The 25,696-nt window shown below is 32.4% G+C and overlaps 1 protein-coding gene across 4 annotated transcripts; it reads left to right on the top strand.

The window, feature by feature from the left end:
- Positions 1-377: 377 nt before the first annotated feature.
- On the top strand, positions 378-25,372 carry DnaJ-60 (DnaJ-like-60). Of its 4 annotated transcripts, none has more exons than XM_076498029.1 (6): positions 378-777; positions 9,685-9,869; positions 11,203-11,393; positions 13,016-13,210; positions 13,659-13,745; positions 24,973-25,372. In XM_076498029.1, exons 2-6 carry the CDS (start codon positions 9,714-9,716, stop codon positions 25,058-25,060), a joined length of 717 nt encoding a protein of 238 aa, XP_076354144.1. In that variant the 5' UTR covers positions 378-777; positions 9,685-9,713; the 3' UTR covers positions 25,061-25,372. The 4 variants fall into 4 exon arrangements, with proteins under 4 accessions (XP_076354144.1, XP_076354143.1, XP_076354142.1 ...); XM_076498028.1 differs by having other exon boundaries at positions 559-777; positions 9,636-9,869; XM_076498027.1 differs by having other exon boundaries at positions 565-777; positions 9,773-9,869.
- The last annotated feature ends 324 nt before the right edge of the window (positions 25,373-25,696 follow it).

Below are 25,696 nucleotides of genomic sequence, written 5' to 3'. Positions count from 1 at the left end.
AGATAACTCTCGTGTAGCTTTGCGCGAAGTTCCAAAAACAAACAAACGAACACTAACTGATAATCTTGTATCTGAGAGGAATTGGAGGTCTATTCACATAACTCATTTCTGACCGTTTTGAGAATCATTTTGTACCTAGCGAGTTTGTTAGCACTATATGTGGCACACACTGAGCTCATATTTTATTTTCTTACAAAAGTGCTGGGATCTTATTGTTTTTTTTATACATTCCAAACATTGACATGCCATCTAATTCGGCTAAAGCTGATTTTTTTAGTCTTGTTTTGCAATTTGCACATCATTAAGCAATATATATATGACAATTAACTAGCTTGCTACACTCAGAACTTGTATTACCTTTTATTAAAAGTTTTTCGTTGCAGTACAGGTGGACAAAAGTACTCCACAATGTCACATTTTCAATAAATGAAAACAAACCAGAATAATTAGAAATTATGACTTGTTGCTTTTATTTTTTTCTGTGTAATTTAAATTCAGACAAGTCTGGACAATTTCGTAAAGTTATACATGTACGTGTTTGTTTTCGTTTTAATTTGTGAATACGGTATCAATATTGTTTCAGATTGGGGAAGTGTTCGGTGATTCCAGGTCCATCGGGAACTATTTAGTAGCAGGTGTTAGAAGTTATGTCAAAAAACCTTTTCAGTATGCAATTTAAAGTATCTAATGTGTACTTGCAATGAATATAAGGAAACTTCACGAATTTAAAACAGTGTATTTTTTTTATAGAACATTTTCGTTTTCTTTCAAACATTGGTAAGTATTATTAAGTATACTGTATATAGTACCGAAGCGTTTAGCCGTTACATAGTGTTATTGGTACTACACTGTTACTAGTATTCTAGGACATTAGTAGAAATCAGTAGCACCAGCAGTAGAAGTAGATTAATAAAAAAACATTAATATATAAAAGTTGAAGAAGTGCAAATAGTTACAAGTCTGCACTACTTTGAGTTTAGCTTCAATGTTTGGTTATTTAAGTTATACTACTGTACTACTACTAGAAGGAAAATATAAAAACGTTTAGCACAAATTGTTAATTCAGTTTTAGTTTTACGTAGGGAACACGAGTTTTATTATGTCTTTTATTCACTGAAGTCGTGCTGAAATTACTATCATAAAGCTAGCCTAGAGTGTTGTAAAGCAAAAACAGAAAAATGGTGATTAACAAAATGAGACTTATCTGAGTCTCAGTATTGCTTGTAACAAATTAAACTTTCTGACAAAAAATGAAAGTAAGGCAGTAAGGAAAGTAAGGAGCTATTTGATCTTGCTGGAAGAGAGTATGAAAGATAGATAGCACTATCTTCCACCCAGAATGGCTAGTTAGTTGGTGTGCCCAACTTGCAATCCAAAGGTTGCAGGTTTTTCTCTTTGTCTCCCCAAATGTGCTCATAATTCCAGCTGTAGGGATGTTATAATGTGATGGTCAATCCCACTATTCATTGGTAAAAGAGTAGGCAGTGGGTGGTGATGTCTAACTACCTTCCCTTCAATCTCTTGCAGCCAAATTAGGGACAGGATTCAAAAACCAACCCTCTTTAATATCATTTTCTCACACAAAAACTTAGAAATTTTGTGGAAAATACCTTGGAGAAAGTACTAAGGTAATTAAACTAGAGAGGAACCATTTTCACATCAAATTTCATAATTGAAAGACAACTGCACTTTAGTTAAAAAAACAATATATGAAAACAACACATAATACAATGTTTTAGTTTACTTCATAGTTTTAAAGAAGTACCTAAAATGGTATTAGCTGTTGTCATCCATTTGCTACGACAGTGTCAGTGAAGTAGTAATACATTAATATTTTTTCCACACATTTTTTTTTTTTCCATAAAGGTGTGTTTGATTTGAATGAGTAATATATTTTAGGTAATTATTTGTACAAAAATCTTTTAAGATCATTTACTTTCATACTAACCTTGTTTTCTCTTTTTCTGTATCTTTCATGTCAAAAATCTCTTCACCTGCATAACAGTATGTAATGGTAAGCACAGTAGAAGCTATTTCTATCAGGGTTTTGTTTCAGGAAGAGGTATCTAGAAGATTTCTCACATTATATATAATTTAAAGACAATAATAAGCCTATGCATTCATCTAGACCATTCCATTTACTAAACGTAAAAATAAAACACTCAAAGTTGGTCCATATTGTTCAAATACTTGTTTAGCTCTACTATACACTATTCTAATTAAATTAACTAAATCCACCACATCTGAAGGCAACTAATTCAAAAGGTCTACCATTCTATTAGAAACATAAGGTTGCCTTAGCTGAAGATAACTTCTTTGCCAAAACTTGTAATTATATCCTTTAGTAGTACCATTTACAACATTTATTACAAAAGAGGTGATGTATTAATGCTATCTAAAGCTAAAACACTTCAGTTGGATCCTCTCCAATTCTCTTTTTTTTTCCCAATAGAAAATATTTTCAGAGATCTTAATCTGTTTTTGTTTAATAGCCTTTTTAGTAGCTCTTCTCTGAATCTTTTCAGTTCAGTATCTTTCCTAAGGTAAGGCATCCAATGCTTAACACAATACTGCAAATTTGACCTGTATAATAAAATTATAACCCCAATAAATTTGAATTCAACATTTCTGTAGATACAACCTAAAATTCTCATTGCTCAACTACTAGCAATAGTTCATTATTTTGATGGTGTAAGAGACTGACCAACAAGAATATAAGGATTCTCTTCGTACATAGCATTTTTAAGGTTATTCCCATCACAAGTATACTCACATTTTAAATTGTGATAACTTATGTACATTACCTTTCATTTATTATAATTAAAGGACATTTGCTATTTATTTACTCAACTTACCAAATAATCTAAATCTAAATGACACTGTAATTTGTTTTCTTAAAAATAATGACAAAAATATTTGTTGAATGCACAAGATATAATGATAAAACATGGCTTGAACATTGAGTAATATGAATTGAACACCATGGAATTCTTATTAAGATTAGCAGTTTTATTCTAAAAAAAGAAGTTCAAGTTTTTCTTCAACAGAAATATAATTTAAATAACCTTTTCCAACTTTAAAAAATAAATTAGAATGAGAATAAGACACATAGACATCAGGTATATATAAATAAAACACTCATAAAATATCAAACAAAGGGATTTTATTAAGTGTTTGTGATGCTGGAGAGAGCATATCAGTTTTATTCTTTAATGTCAGTAAAGATTTATCTGGCCAAGCCTGTTATTTGTTTAAATATTATGCTTGGTGGCATTCTCTATTTTTTGTGAAAGAGTTAATGTTAATTTAGTTGTAGGGATATATAAATGGATTTCTTGTATGTTGACATTTTACCACCGATATGGTTTACTTTTTCATTTCATCTGGAGTCAAATAATATTTTTATTAACTGAATATCATATTCTTTCAAATGTCTGATACATGATACAAAACATACCATGTAAATAAGTCAATTTTGAAATATTAGAAAATGAGAAGGAAAAACACTGGATTAGTATGATGTAATCCACTGTTCATTTGTAAATGAAGATTGTTAAAGCATGAACATAAATTGCAGAAACCCAAGTAACAGTTGGAATATTTTGTCCTTGTATGCGAAAACAAACCAACGTGATTGTACAAATGAGTGAAATGTTTTTGTACCTTTTAACAAATTTTGATAATCATATTAGACCCTTTTTTTTGTAAACACTGCATATTCTTAATGATATCTCTCTAAAGGGTATCATGAAAAACCTTACTACATATAAATCTACAGTGTGGCCCGTAAGCCCCTACTCATCCATGTATCTTACGTATCCAGTGTATCTGTGTGCTGTCCCTCATTCTCAGTGCATAATATTATGCGATGCCATGTTCTTCAAATGTAAATGGGCTTACATCAGCCATATTTTTCTGAAAAAAAAGAAACAAATTTTATAATACATGCACAATTGAATATAACATAATAACATATGGATGGGTAGGGACTTATGGGTCACCATGTATATTCTATGAACCTCCTTCAATGATTTGTCTGAGATAACTTGTCTGCTCCTCATGTTCCCAAAAAGAATTAGCCCAAAAATTTGAACAAACTCTTTTTAAACATTTTTTTAAATTATCTCTTGAATTTATCTGTGTGTTATTCTCAATGACGAAAAACCCACTTGAAATAAAAATGTATCTCAGAATAGCTGGTATGGGTATTAACACTTTTATTAATAAGGAGAGAACAATGTTTCGACCTTCCTAGGTCATATTCAGATTACCCTAGGAAAGTCCAAATGTGTGTTGTATATTGCAGTGGATTATCACACTGCAAAGAAAAAGCATTCTTTTTTTGGTGAATTCTAGAAAATGCCAGATATGGAAAGGGGTCAAACATTACTTTTAAAAATTACAGTATTTCTACTTTAAACTATTATTATACTTAATTCTTTCTTCCAAATTAAATGTATATTAAGTTTACATGGCATTACTGGAAAGTCATAACCTCAGACTATGTTTTAAGAGTAAAATCTACATATTTATGACCCCCAGGGGCATAGATCCTAGGGGGGATAGGGGGATACACCTCCTTTCATTTCAGGTGGGGGGTATGGTGCATACAAGCATCTCCTCCTACAGTTTGGTCTGTTGAATTGTTTTATTGCATCATAGGCTTACAAATTGTGTGTTTGTTCTTGTGATTCTCTTACCAATCGAATTACATAATGAGGCCTAGATGTAGGCTTTTTCAGTAGTCGAAATATACATCTTTAATATAGGCGTGCTTCTAAGCTTTTCGATCTAAGCGATAGTTCGTAAGTATCAGTCAGTAGGCCTAAGTATACATGCAAAGCTTGCAAGCACTATCACAGAATCTACCTACGTCTTGTACGTGGTGTAAGATTAAGTAAACTTTTCATCACAACAGATTGAACAGAGCATGAAATTCGAAAATATTACTCCCAAGCTTAAACTCCTGTGATCCAGATCTGGCAGGCCATTTGTAGCTTGTAGCTGCATCAATCTTATGTGTATATTGTGCAGTTTTCCTACGTTATTTGTTCTTATGCATGTCTAGCCGGTTTTATTGTTGAATGCCTTACTCTCCTAAGCTGCTGAAGCCGATGATCATAGTGTACGTTTAGTGTACAGTTAATGACAGGTTTAGGCTGCTCGGATCCAGATGTGCCCTACATCACCCCCTCTGCTCCTTTTAGTCTGAGCCTCGATTTTACAACAGGGCTCATTAGACCTGTGTTTGTGGTCCTCATTAATCCATGAAATTTCAGATTATCACCGCCCTCTAATAAAGTGCTGGTGCTTTATGGTAAAAGAACAATATATTATCTTATTATAGATAGTAAAAATATTGTATTTTCTTGTATAATTAGAATACAAAAGGAGCGATATCAATGGCCTGAAGTTTTTACTCGAATTGTATTTCTAGTTTTTGTTTAGGTGTTTTTATTTAATAGATGTGCTTATAGACATTATATCACAATGTGTTTGTTTTTTGATGAATTTTAACAGGAATATAATATATTTGTGATTGTTTAAGTATTTTTGAGAAACTTGCAATTACTTGTGTTGTAACTAGCACACATTATTGTCCCAGCGATGCCCAAGAGGTCAGTCAGCTTGGTAGTCACTGTGAGGTTTGCACATTCGACTTAAATACGTTGTACAGTTCAGTCCTACTTCCATTCTGTTCTATCTTTGTTTGTTGTTCGTTAGAGGTTTTCAATAAAGACTGTATTTTAGCCTGTTGAGTCATCTGGGAAACAGATTTCAACTATGACAAGCAAGCATCTGAAACTTTCCGATATTAGACAGTTCTGCAAGCCAGTTACTGGTACTACAAGTGACAATGCAGATGCAGATAATTCAACAACCTCAAACAAAGGAACAGAAACTTGCCATACGGAGGAAATACCATGTTCATCAGAGGACGAGTCTGAAAATGCTTGTGCAACTATTGCACATCATGAACCACCAGATAGTTGTGAAACAAGTTTGTGCAGTAATGAAAAATCTGACACTCCACAGATACAGTGTGAAAAGCCAAAAAAGCCATATCATCCAGACGCACAACTAATACCACGACAGAAAGCAAAGTATCAAAATATCAACTTCCAGGGCAAATGGTTTGATGAGTTCCCATGGTTGCACTTCGACAATCATACTTAAAAAGTCATATGCTTTCATTGTGCCAAGGCGGAAAATAGAGGCCTTTTTACAGGGAAATTGGAGAGGCCAGTGGAGTATACCTTCATATCCACAGGTTTTTGCAACTGGAAAAAAGCAAAACAGAAATTCAATGAACACCAATCCTCCTCTCAGCACAGATTTGCTATATCTCCCGAAGGTTTACTTGATGTAACTCCAGTGACTGTCCAGCTACATGATGGAAAAAAGAAGCAGCAGGAAGAATGCAAAAGAAGTCTAGCAAAAATATTCAGAAGTTTACGTTTCTTACTGCATCAATGTTTAGCATTACGTGGACATACTGATACGGAGGGGAACTTCCTGCAGTTAATGAAGCTCCTGGAAGAGGAAGATCCTACTTGTGAAAGAAAACCACATTTACATCACCCCAGGCTCAGAATGAAATAATGGAGATGTTCAGCCATCAAATACTGAGGAACGTAGACCACGAAGTGTAGCAAAGTAAAATCTTTGCATTAATGGTTGATGGCACTCAAGATGTTACAGGTGCCGAACAGGAAGCAATATGTGTACCATACGTAGATGAGAACCTTGACGTCCGTGAGACATTTCTTGGTTTGTATAGTGTTTCCAATACAAGTGGTGAAACAATATCCTCGACCATACTTAATGTACTGACTAGACTTAATTTACCACTATCAGGATTAAGAGCACAAACGTATGATGGAACCGCAAACAGGAGTGGTGCGTACAGTGGATGTCAGGCAAAAATAAAAGAGAAGCAACCATCAGCTTTGTTTTTTCACTGCGGATCACACAAGGCTAATTTAATAATGCAACATGCAGTTGAAGATTGTGAATATGTTCAAGATTCTATCCAGTGGGTACATGAACTTGGTGTTTTGCTTCAGAGGTCAGGCAAATACAAGACAATCTTTGAAAATATTGTATCGTCAGACAGCCACAACGGTCCAGTTAAATACATCCACCCACTGTGTCGAACACGCTGGTTGTGCCGCCTATCTGCAATTACATGTGCTAATGATCACTACAGTGACATTGTTCATTTTTTGTCTGAATTAGCAAATGAAAAATCAGATGTAGGAGTGAAAACACGAGGTGTGCTGGACAGATTTGACAAAGGAAAGGCAGTTTTAGGATTGTTGATGGCTCAGCATCCATTAGCTGCATTAGAGGAACTAAACTGTGCATTCCAACAAAATCAGTGACAGTATCTGGCATGATTGAAGCATCTGCAATGACAGTTGAGCAGTTGCAGGTATTGCGAACAGAGGAAAATTACAACAAGATATTTGATGAAGCTGAGAAAAAGGTAACTTCCCTAGATCTGGTGCCTATTGAACTACCACGCATTCACAGACCCCCCAGAAGGATCACAGGTGATGGCTCAGCACACCATTTTGCAACAGCCGGAGATTACTACAGAAGCCAATATTTGGAATTTATGGACACAGTCATAGAACATCTGACCATTAGATTCAATGCAGACAACAATGACTTGAGGCAATATCTGGCACTTGAGAACACGATCACATCTGGCAAGATTGACAACTCGGTTGTGAACTTCTATCCAGAAATCTCTGTACAACGGCTTGAGTTTCAGTTGCCCATGTTCAAAGGAACAACAAAAGCAGTATCTCTGAAAGGTGCGAAGGATGCTTACTGTAAAATGCATGAAACAAGCCAGCAGATGATAAGTGTTTCTTCTCATGAAAATTTTGCATATATGTCCAGTATTCAGCTGCGAATGTGAACACAGCTTTTCTGCATTAAGATGTTTGAAGACGTGGTTAAGGTCAACTATGTTTCAGTGCCGCCTTGATCATGTGGCAGTTTGTCACACTCACAAAGATGAGGTTGACAAGATAAATATAGAAGAGCTTATGAAAGAATTCATATACAGATTATCACAAAGGAGGTCTCCATTTGGGAACATGTAGACTAGAGGACTAAATTAATCTTACTTGAATGAAAAGTATGAATAATTATGTGCTACATCGTATTGATGTGTATTTTTCAAGAGTTCGTAAAGACATTTTAATTATTTTTATCAAACAACATGAACAGTTTTTCAGTAGATATAAACTTATCAAGGGTAATTACTAATTTTATTAATATTTGAAAACTTAATTCATGCAATGAAAGTTATTAGTAACCTTGTCAAGTATAATGGCCATCTTTTATACTGTGCAGTGTGCAGGAATAAATTCATGTGGCAGTTAATTTGTGACATATTTGTCTTTATTCTACTAACATTTTGAAAACTGTTCACAACACCTCACTTATACAAACCTACATGGAAACCTTGAAGTATCGTGGCAACAAGATCACTCAGTGACTGCATGTCAGCTTTCAGGTTCACATAATCAGAGATTACCAATTTGCAAATTGAACAGTCCACATAAGTGGTTGCAAAAACCATCCCCCATCAGGTGTAAAAAATCTATACCCCTGTATGACCCCCACATACTTTTCTATTTGTAATCTAACATAATACTATTGTTTCTTTTTTTCTCATATGTTAATAAAAGCTTTTCAACACAATTATACTTTTTAAACAAAGGAGATAGTTCTTTTAAAATGCAACAATATTAATTTATGTGATTTCCCAAAATCATTTTAATGGTTAAAAGTTAGTACTGGCTAAAGTTCAGAAGTCATATACGACTTATTTAGCAGTTTGTATACCATACCAGGTAGCAGATAACAGTAAGTAGTAACATGAGTGAAGTCTATGTGTCATACATGTGTTATGATTTCTTGAATTTCTACTTAAATATGAATTTAACAGATATAACTAAAATTTATCAGACTGCTAGTATTAGTGGAGTTTAAGTGTGATTTTTACAAGCTTTCTGTCATACTAAAGTTTATAATAGATGTGATAACTGTTCTTATTGATGATAAGTAGGAAACTAGTGTTTTGCTTTTCTTATAGTAATTGTAGATATGATTATTTAGATTGTTGAAGAGATACTTGTTACTGTGTTATTTTCTTAGTCAAGTTAGCAAGTGAGAAATAATGGGTTTAATTCCAAAATATGAAAAAGTTGGGTCTTTCAATGAAAAATTGATATTTAACTTGTCGGTATGTGAGCTGAAGGTGAGAGGGGTGTTCCTTTTGAGAAGGCAAGATTGTAGTAGTTTGATTTGTTAAAATTACCCTATTTGTAGTTGCCATGGGGGCTCAATTAACCTTTTAGTTTGATCACTTGATATATTTAAAGTATTAAATTGCTACAGATTCATAGCATTTAAAATATGTGATAATAAAAGTTGAAATGTAATGAAAAAGTAAATGTAAATATGTATTATTATTTTTCTCTAATAGAGAGTTTAAAAAAAGCCTGAATTCTTTAAAATAATGAATTTGATAGCATTATAAACTTTTTAATCCTTAATAATTTACCAATAACACTAGTAAAAAAGAATAGATTATCAAATATTTCACTTTTCAGAATGAAGAACTAAAAGTGTGTGTTTAAGAAGGGAAATTACATTTTCTAGGATGTCACTTTCCTGAGCACAAGTTATTCATGCTTACAACTAATACAGGCTGGATGATGTTTTGTTTCTTATGTATTCTTGATAGTAGTCGAATGCAACCAAAATGCTTGTATGGGATTCTTGGACTCCAGAATAATTGCAGCATGCAGGATGTTAGAGATGCATACATTAAATTAAGCAAAGAGGTAAGTGAAATTAAAATTAATAAAATAACTAATTAAAAAAGTTTTAAAAATTTGTTTATACATATGGCTCATATCTTTCTTGGTTTACAGTATTCAGTTTGTGTATTAGAATAGTCCAAAACAACTTGATTACATGTGTAAAAGTATGTACTTTTGTAAAGACAAATATGGAGGTAAAATCTTAAAACTGAATACAAAGCTTAATATTACTAATTCATTTTTAGAAAATTGTATACTTTTATACAAATGTGCAATTAAATAAAAAGTAATGTGATACTAGAAAACAACTGATAACAGCTGATTAAACTGATTTTATAACCATTAGTGGCGAAATATGCAGGGTTCTGCACAGAATTGGGAAGTTAATTCAGTTGATCATTGTAATTGATTTTGTCTTTCAGATGTTTACTGTTTAAGAGATGTGACCACATTGATAATTAGTAAGTTGACGTTGAAACTTTTGAGATGTATTACCATTGTGTTCTCATTCAACAATTGAATGAATGAATTTTCTGACCTGTATCAACTGAGAAAGTACTTTTTTTTTATGTACTCTAAGGTAGTAAATTGCTGTATCAGTGCCTTTCAAAATAAAATGCTTCAGAAGTAATTTTGTTTCACCATCATTAAATTTTGTTTAATCATATTTTGTGGAATAGAGCTTGATTACATAGTATTATTAAAGAGGGTAAACAGATTTCCACTTTTCACCTTTTGTTTCTATTTTACAGTTTAAAATACAATATAGGTATTCTTAATAATCCTCCAAATATTTGAAAAAAGGCCTCATGGTACCATTTTTTGTTTTTCAGCTTCAGTGTGTCTATTTTTACACATGAATTTGGAGCTGTAGTGAAAGAAGAAAGAACACACACACACACACACATTTGTACTTATTCTTTCCATTTATCTATGCACATAGTAAAAGTGAGTGAGAGCTGAAGCTCAAAAGAAATTACAGGGTTTACAAAATAGTTCTTTTTTTATACATCATGTAAATAATATCAAAAATTATTATGAAATGATGGATACAGCACAAGCATTGATAATTATTAAACACTTCAATCCATTTTTCTAGTTTAAGTGATACATGTGAAAGTGTTTATATACACTCATATTTAGTTTTTATTATCCAAATGCTTGTAAATGGTTTACTCTAAAAAGTAAGTAGACATCTCGCAGAATATTTGAAACTAGTTACAAAATGATAGTCTATGTGAGTTAACATTTTTCATATTCTTGGTGAGCAAAATGTGAAATTTATTTGATTAAAAAAAATGTATATGTTATAGGAAGGCAGTTTTTCAGTGAGTTATTTTGTATTTGTGTTTAGTTCCATCCGGACAGACAACCTGGAGACAGGACTCAGCATAAAAAATTTGTTCAGTTGAATGAAGCTTATTCTGTTCTAATAAGTCCTGAAAGTAGACGACAGTATGACTTGACTCTGTCTTCTAATGCAAGAGCTTCTCGCCATCATAGCAGAGTTTACTCTTCTGATACTGCTAGTTTTCACAACTCTTTGTATGTTTATAACTAATTTCATAATTTGAAAGTTAGTTATAGCTGTAATCCTTACCAACTCCACATCTCTTGTTTTTTTTATGAGGCTAATGACTTCAATAAGTTTTAATAAATTCTGTCAGATCTTTTTTTCTCAAATCATCTACAAAATAAAACCATAACTGACATTTTCAGATTTAGGATCTTGTTGATGTAATTTATTTTTTATCATTTGGTTTTAATAAAGTATTTGTGAAATAAATTTGAACTGCCAACCCTGATTTTAATTTTTGTTACTCTGATTGTAGGGCCTGGCATGTTCTGATGGGTAAGGCACTTTACTCACAATCTCTTTCACATCAAACATGCTTGTCCTTTCTTCCTTGGGAGTGTTATAATGTGATGGTCAATCTCATTATTCATTGGTAACAGAGTACCACAAGAGTTGATGGTGGGCAGTGTTGACTAGCTGCCATCCTTTTAGCTTATCAGTGCAGTGCAAAAGTAGGGAGAGCTAATGCAGATAACCTTTGTGTAGCTTTGCACATAATTCAAAACAAACCAAACAAACTCTAATTGTATTATTTTCTTTGAGGAGTGAAAACTGTTTAACTCTCAGTTTACATAGATAAAACTTAGACACGTAAAACACTGGTGCAAATTCGTGGTCTTTGTTTTGCTTTATTTCTAGCATGCATAATTTAAAAACTGAATTTTTTCCAGTTGTATGGTGGTGTAAACAAACTTTAAATTTATCTCACTTCATTTTTCTTTTACAGCTTCTTACAATCTAAAGCTAACAGAATCATAAATATTTTGATTTAAGAAGTTAACAAACAAGTTTACATCAAGAAATTGTAATGGTTTTCAAATGAGATTGAAAACTCATACTTTTGAATAGTTTGTTATTCTTCTTTATTCTAGGAAATCTAATTGGTGTTTAAAAATATTCAGTTGTCATCATACTTTATGTTTTTGTATGTTAGATATAGATTCATTTCTGAATTATTAATTTTTATGATTTTCAGTCTGGTATAATAATTTCAAGCACTTTTCAGTTTTCAATCACATTTATCCATGATGGTCTGTGTATCTATGGTGCTTTATTCCAAAGATATTATTTGTAATTTTTTTATTTCTAAAATATGCAGTATTATAGCAGGTTAACTGATGGCTCTCCAAAATAGTTTTAAAATCTAAAGGTAGATGTGAGCTCATTTAAAAAAAATTTTAAGGGAAAACATAGAGCAGTGGCAAATCACTTAATAATCCTGAACTTGTTTTAAAGTTTTGTGTCAAAAAATAGTCTTATATAAATATTAATATATAAAAAGCAGCAGGAAATTATACAAAAGGGAAAGTTAATGCAATTATTATGATCATAATGAAAATTTCAGCATGTGAAGTTACTAATTTAGTCATCTAAAACTTGCATAAAATGACTTATGTTCCATGATAGTCAAAATGGAAAAAATCACCAATAACCAAAGTATATAAATGTATGAAAAACTCAATCTAAAATGTATAGTGTATTATTTTTATAACTTTCATATACTTCAAAAACATAAACACAAATACTATATGTAAAATATCTATTTGCTTTACTGAGATTTTAGTACATTTTATAATAATTGTCTACTTAGTGGACAGGAAGGAAATAGATACTCATGGAATGATGAAACCATTTGGTCTATGAGAAACAGGAAGTTTGACGAAGAATATGTAGACCGTCATTATTACAGCATTAGAGGTTTGAAGAGAGTTGGAAACTGGTGGATTGTTTTAGTTTGCATGTTGCTTCTTGTTTTTGGAACATTAGGACACTATTTGGCATACAGGTAAAGTTTTACAAAACATCTTCTATCTGAGTTTCTTAATATTCATATCAGAAACAGTTGCACAGAATGAGCTATACAAATCTGTATTCTGTTACAGAAGTTAGAGGCATCATGCTGTATGTTTATGTTGAAAACTTAGGGAAAAAAGATGAAAATCAGTGCATTGATGGAAATGAGATTTTTAAGCATATTCATGTTTGTTTTATTGAAGTGTATTAAGTTAAAACTTGAGATGAAGAAAGTAACCAAGGTTGTTAATGAGCAGTAAAGCTATTGCTCACTGTTTTAAGGACTAAATGCTTTTGATATATATCTGTAGGAATTACTATAATTAAAAGAAAGGTTGTTACATATCAAAAGTGTAAATAAAGAAAAATAGTATGTAGTTGTTGTTTTGTACAAATTTTCGTAAACTGTTTGAAAGTTTTGACAAAGTTTTATATTTAAGAACGATCACAGACTATGCTTTGAAGAAATTGGATGAAAAAGATAGAAGAAACAGTGTGGTGTACCAGGAATCAAGAGAATTAGCACGGTTAGTTGTCACGCATTCAAACCTTTTGTGAAATGTCACTGTAAATCAAACAGAATGTTTGGAAAAGAACTCAGGTTTTTCATTTATGTACTCTGGGGTGTGTTAAATTATAATTTGAAAAGATTATGTAAGTTACAGAAATTCAAAAGTGCCTGTATACATTCAGTGAAGTGGGTAGACAATTTGCAGTTCCAATCACTACATATAGCAAGCTCTTAAATCATAAGGTATATTCATTGTTTTAAACCAGGGGTCACCAAACGTTTTTCACAGGGTGCCAGATTACTTGGGGAATGAGAAGTGCAGGCTGCATGATCATTATGTTCAATACTCATAAGCTAGAATGAAAGCTCTCTGTAAAAGACTTAACACTAAGTTAAGGATGCCACATTAGCCATGTGGGAGTAGCATGCAATACACAAATATAATAAAAACAAACAGAAATAGAACCAACATTTTTATTTACTAAAAGGTTATCAAAGAAGGTGACATTAGCAAAAACAATTGTTACATCACACATAGTGAGTACATATCTGAATTTCACTAAGCTGCAAAAAAGTTAGTGAGATTTATGAAATTGGCATTTGGCTTTCAAAATATCTTCAATGTTTGGTTTTGAATTCTGGCATCCAATCAATAGAATTGCTTTCAAATGTTCATCAGTCAACCTTGATCGATGTACCGACTTCACATACTTTATTTTTGAAAATGCTTGTTCACAGACACAAGTTGCTCCGAACACTGATGCCATACGAGATGCGAACTGCTTCAGCTTTGGAAAATAATCTTCAGGTATGCAGCTGTAAATTCAGTAAGTTGCTCCTCTCTGTGTTTTGCTTTCAACAATTCATTTCCTTGCAAATCTATGACCTCTTGCTGAAGTTCCACTGGCATGTCATCAATGACAGAATCAAAAGGATTCTGAAAAAGGAGAATGTCACTTTCGATTCTGTCGAGATGTGAAAATCTCTAAAAATGCTTATTTAAATCACCAATAATTTTTTTCTGAAACTCCAGGTTGACATCTTCTGTGATTCCAGCATGAAACTCATTGAAACACTGAAAATGAAAGAGATTTCCTCCTTCACAATGTGCTTCAAACAATGACAACTTTCTCCGAAATCCTTTAATGATTCTATAGAGATCACAGACAAGGTTATTCTTCCCCTGAAGTTTCAAGTTCAATTCATTCATGTGGGATGTGATGTCAACCAAAAATGACAACTTTGACAACCAGGTTGGATTCGACAGAAGTGGATCGGCTCTATATTTCTCGATAAGAAATGTATCTATTTCTCTTCTCAGCTTATAAAATGAGGCAAGACTTTACTACAGCTGAGCCACCTCACCACCGTGTGATAAGGCAAGTCACAGAAATCCAAATTAATTTCTTCAAGAAACGCCTTGAACTGGTGATGATTAAGTGCATGACCCCAAATGAAATTCACTGTAGAAATGACTGGTTTCAGTACGCAAGCAATATCTAAGTCTTTTCCACAGAGTGCTTGCTGATGTATGATGCAGTATATGAACAGAACACTTGGGAGTTGAAGATCCTCCAACTGTTTCCTGATCAGCCCCACCAGACCCTTCTTTACTTCAACCATGTTTTTTCCTCCATCAACTGTTACACCTCTGAGCTGATTCCACTGAAGGTTATAGTCTTGCAAAGTTTTATGCACTTCCATGAAAATGTCTTCTCCAGTTGTTCTTCCGTGTATGCTGCAAACTGATGCCAACTCTTCCATTATCTGAAAATCCAAATTAACTCCCGAATGAACACAAAAAGTTGTGATGTACTCGAGAGATCAGTAGACTCATCCAGTGCCAGGGAATACCATAGGAAGTTTTTAGCTTTTTGGCGTATCTGTAATGCGATGTTCTCTCCAAGTTCTTCTGCTCTCCATACAACTGAAGTTGCTGAAAGGCTGATACTTTCAAAGAAATTGGCTTTTTGAGGACACAGCTCATTTGCTGCTTCCATCATACACTCTTTGATGAAGTTGCTGTCAGTAAGAGGTTTTTCTCACTCTGCTATCCTATGCACTATTTTGTAACTTGTACGAGTGACAGATTCAAATTTCTCAGAACGGAACTTTCCTGAAAATTTCAATTAAGTTGATAGATGTTTTGTTTCATAGTGATGCTGAAGATTGTACTCTTTCAAAATGGCAACACTTTAGGTGCATGTTACACAAGTAGCTTTCTGGTTTTTCGTTTCCACAAAGAAGTACTTTTCTTCCCATTCTTCATTAAAAGCACGACATTCAGAGTCCACTTTTCTTCTTTTAAAATCAGCCATAATGATGGGTGAAAAAAACAGGATCTGAAAATGAAAAACACAGAATGCTGTGAGAATAGTATTGTACTGGTCCAAGAATGCACAAACAAAATATATTGAAATGTACGTTTGCCACAACACTTACCTAAGAACGAGTTATGAAAAGCGCATAACCCGACTACTAAAAGAAATTAGCTTGCTGAAACGGTAACCCTAGGCCACTGAATTTACAAGACGAGTCGATAGGACAAGGGTTAAATCTGTGCTTGTTTTCGAAATCTTATGCTTTCATAGATACGTGCTTCGATATGAATAAACGGGCAGCAAGGACAAAAGAAGAATTTTCTTATTGGTTAAAAATGCTCGTGACAGCGGCCAGCTGCTGGCAGGTTGGACAAAATGACCTCGAGGGCTGTAGTTTGGTGACCCCTGTTTTAAACAAAATATAAAACAATGATATTGATGTAGAGTTTGTCTGAACATATAATGAGAACATTACTTTGGCTTTTATGTTGCATCTAGTAAAAACACACTTAGATGTAATATTAGGAATACATATTAATTTTATTGGCTTTGGCAGTTTGTCTGTGGTGAATAACATGTATTTTCATGCAAAAAGTAGATGTGATAATTTGTAAATGCTGGAAAGAAAATACACAAAACCACTTTTATGTATCTCAAGCCTATATACATTACCTTCACACTTTGGTGTTGAAGCTTTAACTAACTTCATGCTATGATTCATGGCATCTAATATCAGTATCATTATATTTTGTTCCAAAAATGAAAATAGTAGATTAAACTGTTTGAAATTTGGCAAGAATGCTCCTAAAAGTATATACTTTCAGAAACATAAAATGTTTGATTTTAATTTATTCTACTATTTCTAATACCGAATTTATTATTCAATGTAGTTATTTCCATTCAGGTTCTAAATAGCTCACGCTCAAAGTGATTTTTAATATGAAGTATAAAAATACTATTTTTTGCTTTGAATTTTTACATTTCACTAGGATAATCTCTAGAATCTCATAAAGGAATATCAGAAGTGGTTAAGGTGAATGTTTGTCTTGTTTTCTACTTCTTTTGTTGTATCACAAACTTTGTCTTTCGTAATCAACATACGATGCAATGGAATGTTTTTAAAAAGAACAAATATAAATATGTACATACCTTGTAACTCTTAGTAGAATGGTTTTGAAACTTCTTTTGGTAATATGTGTAATTTCATGTCTTTATCTTTTCATTTATAATTTATTTTTAATTTTAAATTGTCCTTTCAATTTCTGTGCCTTTTATTATTTATGTCAGTTTGTCAAATAATGTTTGTGGGGCTTTATTTTTATTGTCTGCAGACTTCTGAACAGAGATGCATTTTTCTAAAAAATATAGCACTTGCACATGCAGTCTTGTTTATAAGCATTTTCAATACAGGTAACAAGTTAAATATATAAAAATCATTAAACCTCTCAAATGTGCATTTTAAAACATAATTAATTAAAATATGAAAGTAAAACTAAAGTGCAGTCTAACTGTCTATCAAACTATACATGAAGTGAGACGAAATTGCCAAGTGTTACAGACACCACTCTCTACAATGGAGTTGGATCAGTTTCACAATGTTTGAAAACAACAATATACACATACACTTACCATTATAGAAATGACCATCAAGAGTGAGATCTGTTTTTTCTATTGGTTATAAGTTTAGCATTCAACTTCAAACTTTAGCTTAGCAACACAGCTTTCACTTGGAATGTGTGGCTGACCTAAAACCACAATTTCCTGGGGGAGAAATTCTTAGAATGAGTTTGAAATAGTAATGTAAAACATGTATAATGAACTTTGGATGCCTGAAGGAAGTGTCTACAGTGCACATACACAGTTAGGAATTAGCAACTGCAAGTGAATCATGTGACAGCAAAACCAGAAGTTTTTAATTGTCATTTTATATTGTATCATTTGAAATAGAAGAATAAAAATTCAGATAGTGTAAAACTTGGAATTATAACGTATTTGATGATGCTAATTTCATTAAAGTACATTGACAGTAAATTCACTTAATTAACTTTCGAATGCAACTTGGTAACACTTTGTGGCATGTACAGAAGGGTATATAAAAAGTGTACTAGTTGTTAAATGGTAATAGAAATATAATGAAGCTGAGTTTATCAGGGATGGGGAACTTAAGTGGCCTGGAAAGGCTTATCCTTCCAAAATAAGGGAAGAATGGTAGTTCATGTCTGACTTGCAAAGGGGGGTAGTCCTTTTTGAACACATCATGGACAAACAAGTCGCCTTCCCAAATGAAGTGTCTGTTACAGAGCATTATTCTCACCAACTAAAGTACATCATACAGTATATGTGACAGAATATTCCTATTTGAAAATGAATACTCTCGTCACACAGAGAGCTTTTTTCCTCTTGAGTTTGTGTGTTCTTCAAGCTACTGGCCTTCTGAAAACTCCAGCCTGACTTCACATTTAAATACATGAATTTAAACCACTGCATGATGACTTTATTATGCAGTGGCCTGGCATGGTCAGGTGGTTAGGGAGCACAACTCACAGTCTGCAATTTGCAGGTTTACATCCCTATCCTGCCAAACATGCTTGCTCTTTCAACCCTGGAAGTATTATAATGTAACAGTTAGTCCTCCTACTCATTGGTAAAAAAGTAGCTCAAGAATTGGTGGTTGTCAGTGATGACTACTTACCTTTCTTTTAGTCTTTCACTGCTAAATTAGGGATGGTTAGTTCAGATAGCCTTCATGTAGTTTCACACAAAATTAAAAACAAACAAATCCTTATGCAGCAAAACCCTTCACCAATAGGAATGCGACATACCTTCATGCACAGTGATTCCCTCTACATTTGTACTTGTGAATCTTCTTTGGCACTGCAGTGCACCAGATTTTGAATTTGCTAAGATTTGCAATGTTTTATTTAAATTTTTTTTTGTATTTCAATTTTTATTTCATTGAGTTTTTTTTAAACTCAACATGAATTCAGAATTTAGTGTGAAAATTTCTAAAGTTGATGTAAGGGAAAAATCTTCTACACAGAATAAACTAACTCTCTTGCTACAGATAAAGTGCATTTCTTGAATTCTTGAGTTGCATACTTTGTTACAATTGTATATTAATAAACTTGGCATCAAAACATAGTTAATTAAACAAATTTTAATACTATACAAGATCCAAGTTCTTATTTTTATAAAAGAAAAAATATATACATTTCCATTAGTATGATAATTGTAACATTTGCTCTTAATGCCTTCAGTTTTCTTTATTTACCACCTCTCCAAGAAATGCAGAATTTAATGAAAATTACATATTATAATATAAATATATTGCTCAGGCAAAGTATGAGTTTTATAGCCTTTAATCTTGTTTGTTTATGGAGCCATCAACTAGAAAATTAGACCCACTTGCTATGCCTTACTGGCACATTCTCTCTTTCACATATTTCTGTTAGTTTTCTCTGTTAGTTTATGCTATATTATTTATAGCCAGTAGGAAAGCCAAATCTTTAATCTATAATAGGTAAGAAAAAAAAAATTCATGAGGTATGTTTACAAGTAGCTGATGTGTATCACATAATTCAATATGGAAACATGAGCCACAGATTTGCTGAATGATAAAGAACGTGCGTGTTGGATTACACATGACTTAAAGGACAATAAGACAATAATATTTAAATAGAAACAAATGTGTAGTGTTACAACCATAACCTATTTAGGATAAGTGATTGTAGTTTTCTGTTACAATTTGCAGTCATTATATAAATAAAAAACAGAGAAATTTAGATATATTTTATATTCTTTATGGTGATTATGAGTTTGGTCAATTTGTTTGAATGCAAATAGAGATAGAGTACAGAAAGTAACAGATAAAATGTATAAAGTTTAAGTGGAAAAAAAAACGTTTTAGAACTTGTGGAAATAAAATCTGAGATATTTCAGATGAAGAAAAGTAGTTTTAATGTAAACATGAGGAACTGCTTTGCAGGTGGAGTGGTCAACACTTTAATACAATGTATTCATGAAGAAATTTTCAGTACAAATGTTTCATTCAAATTCTCATTATTTATCTTTTGTCTGTATTAAGAAATTTGGTGAAGATGCACAAAACATATTAAAGGTTGTAGTGTAAAAACTGAAGGTTAATTTGGGGTTACAAACTTGGTCAAATGGACAGAGCTTGTAGCAAGACAGTTTATACCATTTATGCTGAAAGTACACTCTCTGTGAAAGATGTGACAGCTATCTTCATTTTGTGGTGGTGTCTAGTGTCCATCCAGGACCCTCTGTTCCCATCCCTTCCACTCTCTCTCTTCCCTAATTTCATGTCTGAAACTGATTAATACAAATTTGAGCATCAACTTCTACATCTAGGTTTATGTTGTGAATTATTCTACCTAATGAAAGACATTCTTTAACTAGTTTCACTTTATCTCTCAGGCATGTATAATTATTTCTCTTTCCATTTGTTTCTATATAGACCTTAGTTTGTGATATTGGTATATTTCCTCTATCGTATGTAATATTAGCATTTGCTACTTCTTTTCTGGCTCATCTTCTCTCTTTTGTTTTATGTATTGTGCTCTCTGTCTAATTGTGCCATTTGTTCTCCCTTTTAGCCTTTTCTGTTTCTAAATTCCTAGTCTTTGGAGTTACCTTTGCTAGTTTATGGGGTTGCATTTATTACCTGCAATTTTTCTTTCTAAAGCTCACTTTTTCCATCTTTGTGAAATTATTACTACCCTTCCTTTTCCTTATTTAGTTAGCCCTTCTCTGTTTCCTTCATGTCTTTTCTTGGAAATTTAGATATCTACTTTTTTGATTCCATGGCCCATCCTATTTTCCTACTATTTCTTTTTTCCTCTGGTCCCACTGTTGTACTAACCTTTTTAGGAACAGTACCCTTATCTCTCAAATCTGTCTCCCTTCTGCCTTTCTCTGGGACTTTTGCCCCCTGTCTTCATCCAGAGGAATTTACTGGTGTCCCTGATTTCTGATATCAAAGACTTCAGCTACCTGTCATAAATTATCCTTCACATGTTTGATATTCCCAGTTGTCCCAGCCTTAACTCACATGTTCTTTATCTCATTCTGGCCTTTCTTCCACTTATGATCCAATATCTTGTAAGTTGTCTGTTCTTCATTTCTTGTCTCACTTCATTATCTGACATCTTATTCACCTGTCTTGTTGCTGATAAGCATCTAGTTTTATCTCCCCTCCTCCTTGATCCCAACTGTTTTTCTTTCACCTCAAACCTAATCCTGCATATAGGTGTTATACGACCAATAGCATATTTTCAAGATTTCATCAATCTTACAAATCCATCTACTTCCTTCACATCTAGACAATCTCATTTAGTGGCTAAACCTCTCTACTATGATATTTGATGTTCCTTTATCTCCTCCCTGTCTGGACCTTCACCTATGTATGGATGCTTCTCTCGCTCTCTCTCTCCCTCAGGATGAAGTTTGTCCCAGAATGGTGGTCTGACTTTGGGTTTTTAGTTCCTGGAAGGATGTTTTTTTCCTATTGTAACTTCCATCTGTTTACCATCTATCAGTCATTCAAACAATTTTACCCCTTCCTTATGGATCAATAAGTACTGATCCAATTGGTTACATTTGCTGACTTTTTTCTTGTTAACTGTGAATGGGTCACATATTCCAGCTCCCACTGCTTCCTGACTTTGGACCTCCTCTTCTGTGTCTTTTTCATTTAGGTAAGTTTTATAACTGGACATGTTCCAGGTTCACTGAATAATGTCTGAGACTTGCTCTTTTGATGAAATCATGTACTACACACAATTTCCCTCTATTTACATGTCCTCTGTTGATCTACTCTCAACTTAATATTTCCTAAATGGTTGCCTTTACCACATTTTTTAAAATAAATCTTTCTCATTCTGGTCTCTTATGCTAAATTTCTCAGCCACAGCTGTCTATACCCTCAGTCTGGTCTGGTGCTATCTTTTTATGCAGACTTGTCCTCCACTTTACTTTCTCTCTTTTACTTTGATTCAGAATATCCTTTGCAGGATCCTATTGGTAGCCCCTTGCTGACAACCCCTGCCTTGTTTTCCATAATCCATATTCTCTTGTCTATGCTTCCTTTCACTTCTCCACACACCCTCTTTCTTGAGCCTACCTCGTATGTCAGTCTTTCATTGGGAGTGACATCCTTTCATTGTAATGGGTAGGATTAGTTTGGTGCATTGCACTTTGAGCTGTATTATCCTTTCACATACCTTCCTCTTGTACCACTCTAGGTACCATTCTTCTGTTTCTTTGGTACCACAGTATGGGATGTTCTTGTCTACTTATTGGCATTTCTTTCCTCTTCACCATTTTTCCTTAGACTCAGATATATAAGCATTCACAAAATATTTTTAATTTTGTTATGTCTAGAGGCTTACCTACATTATCCAAATACCAACAACATGCCTGAAACCTAATTTGGTATTTCTTTTCCATTGTAAAGGCTAAATTATTACACGTTGCATACAATGTACATACATATCTATACTCATTGCAGTGACTTCTTTTATAGTATTATAAAACTTAAAATGTGATTTACAAAAGCATTTGTGATGCAGACAAAAAAAGGGGGGGGCAGTTTAACCAGTTCACATAAGTGATATCCTGTTATTCATCATGTATTGAAAATATAATTGTTCAGAATATATAAAAATATAAAATCTTTGGGCATGTTATCCAGTTTACAAATATGGTCTGACATTTGAAACATATCAACTTTCCATAGGTCTAGGAAAAGGATGACAGACTTCTGAGTATATGGTTCATGTCATTTATCTAATTCTATCTTGCACCAGTAAAACTTTGTTACAAAAATAATTTTAATTCCAGCAAAATATAATCTTACAGATTATATAGAAAGTATAAATGCAAAACTGAGTAATTAGGCACATTAATATGCATGTAAGTGATTCTGTGTGTGTATATTATGTTTATCATAGATTATCCTGTTCTTAATGAATAGTCTGTTGATCTTACAAAATGTCCAGTGACTTCAGGTATTTAATGATTTGATAAAAAAAAGTTTCAAAAGAGCTGCTTTTGAGATAATAGATTTATTTATATGCAGCATTTTGCTTCTTAGAATGATACATGATCATGTGCAATATTTAAATTATAAGTACATTCAAATTTTACTTTAAATATGTCCCTAAGTGGCACAGCAGTAAGTTTGTAGATTTATACTGCTAGATGCTGGTTTTTTTATACCTGTGATGAGCAGAACACAGACAGCCCTTTGTATAGCCTTATGCTAAATTACAAACAAACAACTACTTTAAATGATGTAACACTTTTCTTGTCTCACTGTTAGAGATGAAATGCTATACAGAAATCTATTATCTCAAAAATAACTTTCAAAACTTCATATCATTTGTTAATTAAGTGGATGCCTCTTATAAAGCAAGATAGCATTTTTGTAAGGTATAATAATTATATATACAACTTCATTTTACATATATGCATACATTTTATACAAGAAGAACCACACTTTCCATAGGTTAGTACATATTGAGTTTACAGTAGCCTAAATTCCAAAATTATTAATTTTTTTTATTAGGGTAATACACATTCAAAGCACAGATATAAATCATAATTTTATTCGGTTACTGGTAAAATATGCAATACTTGCAGGTATATTATTTAGTATCTATAGGTACAAACATCACCTAAAAAGGGAAATCAGGAAATGTTCAAATTTGGGAATCAATTTTAATGTTTTCTCTTTTTTTTTGAAATTAACAACTATTTATTCTCACTTACTATAGTAGACTCAGTTTGTTTTATCACATAATACTGGTTTTATATAAATCCTTGATATTGATTTAGAGAAAAAAGAACTTAGGCATAACCCTAAAAGTTAAATTTCTTTGAAATATTTAGTGTCCTTACTTACTATGGTCCCCACATTTATATGTTAATTTCTTTTTCTGTCTATAATAGTAAGTCAAAATGTAAGGATAATTGTGAGTTATAGTAATAGTTTTAATAATAAAAATAATCTTTAGGTGGTACTGATTTTTGAGATGTTATGTTATGTTGTGTTTTGATTTTTATTAGATACACTTAATTCTCCCCATTCAAGACTTGCAGCAATGGGTGTTTAAGTAAACAACATACCATACATCAAAACACTTTGACACCCACTCAAAAAGAGGAAAACTGACTGAAATTCTTAACATAAAACCCACATGCGTATAAGCTTGTATTGTGCTAGGATGTACTTAGTATTTGTTTTCTAAGATACATATTTCAGGATGTTTTATACCATCAGACAAAAGAAATATCCAGTTTTTTATTAATGTGAATGTATATGTAAAAGTCTATTTGAAAACTGTTTAAAAGCTTAATAGCAAGAACACCAATTCTATAGACTTTGCTGACAATAAACAAAGAAACTGGATTTTCACACTTTTTAGCTATTTTGGAGTAAAATATCATAATCCATAACAAATAAGATGAAGTTATTTGTTGGTTTCAATATAAATTTTGTATCCATTTTTGAGTACTTAATTCATCAGTTTAACTTTTACAAGTTATCTTTGGTAATATTTTGTAGTCCAAGAAAAAACTATCATTTTTTTAGTTACAGTGAAATATTAATTTGTTCAATTATTGTAGATTAATTGTTTTGTTTCAAAACAAATTTTTGTGCAAAGGTTCATTAATCTTGTTATCTGTGATTTCCAAGTATTTTCTAAGGTGTGTTAATTTATGGCTTGAATATTGAAAAAAAGATATCAAAGAAACAGGCTATAATTTTGAAGTGTAAGAGTAAATTAAATTGTTAATTCTAACAGACTTGATTAAAATAAAGGTATTGCCAAATCTTGAAAAAGTAAACAGGAAGATTATTGATACTGTTTGTGTTTTATAATGTATGTTTACTTACAGGAAAAATGGAAATGAGAAACAGCTGTTATTACTGAAGCAAAAATTAGGTTTTGAGCAGCCATCATTGAAATCTGAAGTTCAAGATTAGGATAATATTAATTTAAGAGGAAAAAATACTCTTTAGTTTTGTTTTGCATTTGTTGACAAATTTAATTAAACATCAATTTGTTGATTGATTTTCATAAAAGTCTCTCATTATAGACTTTCCAACTCTTGTATCTATAAATAACATTTTTTGTCTTAAAACTGTCTTATACAGTTATAAATAGTGAAAGTTTTAATGTTTATTTACCCTTTTGGGTGAATATATATTAACACATAATAAACTAAAAGTTGTATATAGAATGTTTTCTTTGTTGTGAAAATATATTGCAAATAAAGTATTTTTTACTCAAGCTGAGATTGAGTTGTGGGAGAAAATATACATTTTTATCTTTAAAAGCTGTGAGTTGAATATCATTTAAAAATGTATTTTCAAGATGACTGGCGTGATTGTTAAAACTTTAAAACTACAGAACAACAGTTTGACCTTCTTCAAGCAAGTTTCTTGTCATCATAAATATCATTTAAATTTTGGAATCTACAGATTTCACCATAAATGGTCTATGAAATGTACATTGAAGAAGATGCACACAAAATATTGGACAAATACAATTTCTTAATGGAAATTGAACAAGTATGAAATATGACAAAAAGGTATGCAAGACAAAAAATGCTAAAATAT

This window comes from Tachypleus tridentatus, chromosome 4 (genome assembly GCF_004210375.1).
Source record: "Tachypleus tridentatus isolate NWPU-2018 chromosome 4, ASM421037v1, whole genome shotgun sequence".
NCBI lineage: Eukaryota > Metazoa > Arthropoda > Merostomata > Xiphosura > Limulidae > Tachypleus > Tachypleus tridentatus.
The sequence above is the reverse complement of the archived record's forward strand: the minus strand, read 5'-3'. Positions and strand labels throughout refer to the sequence as shown.

Bases quoted from the DNA above. Each gene is read 5' to 3' on its own strand.
- DnaJ-60 (XM_076498026.1), top strand. From the start codon at position 701: ATGAATATAAGGAAACTTCACGAATTTAAAACAGTGTATTTTTTTTAT. The intron at 9,870-11,202 runs GTAAGTGAAATT...ATTTGTGTTTAG, and splicing joins ACATTAAATTAAGCAAAGAG to TTCCATCCGGACAGACAACC. The intron at 11,394-13,015 runs GTATGTTTATAA...TTGTCTACTTAG, and splicing joins GCTAGTTTTCACAACTCTTT to TGGACAGGAAGGAAATAGAT.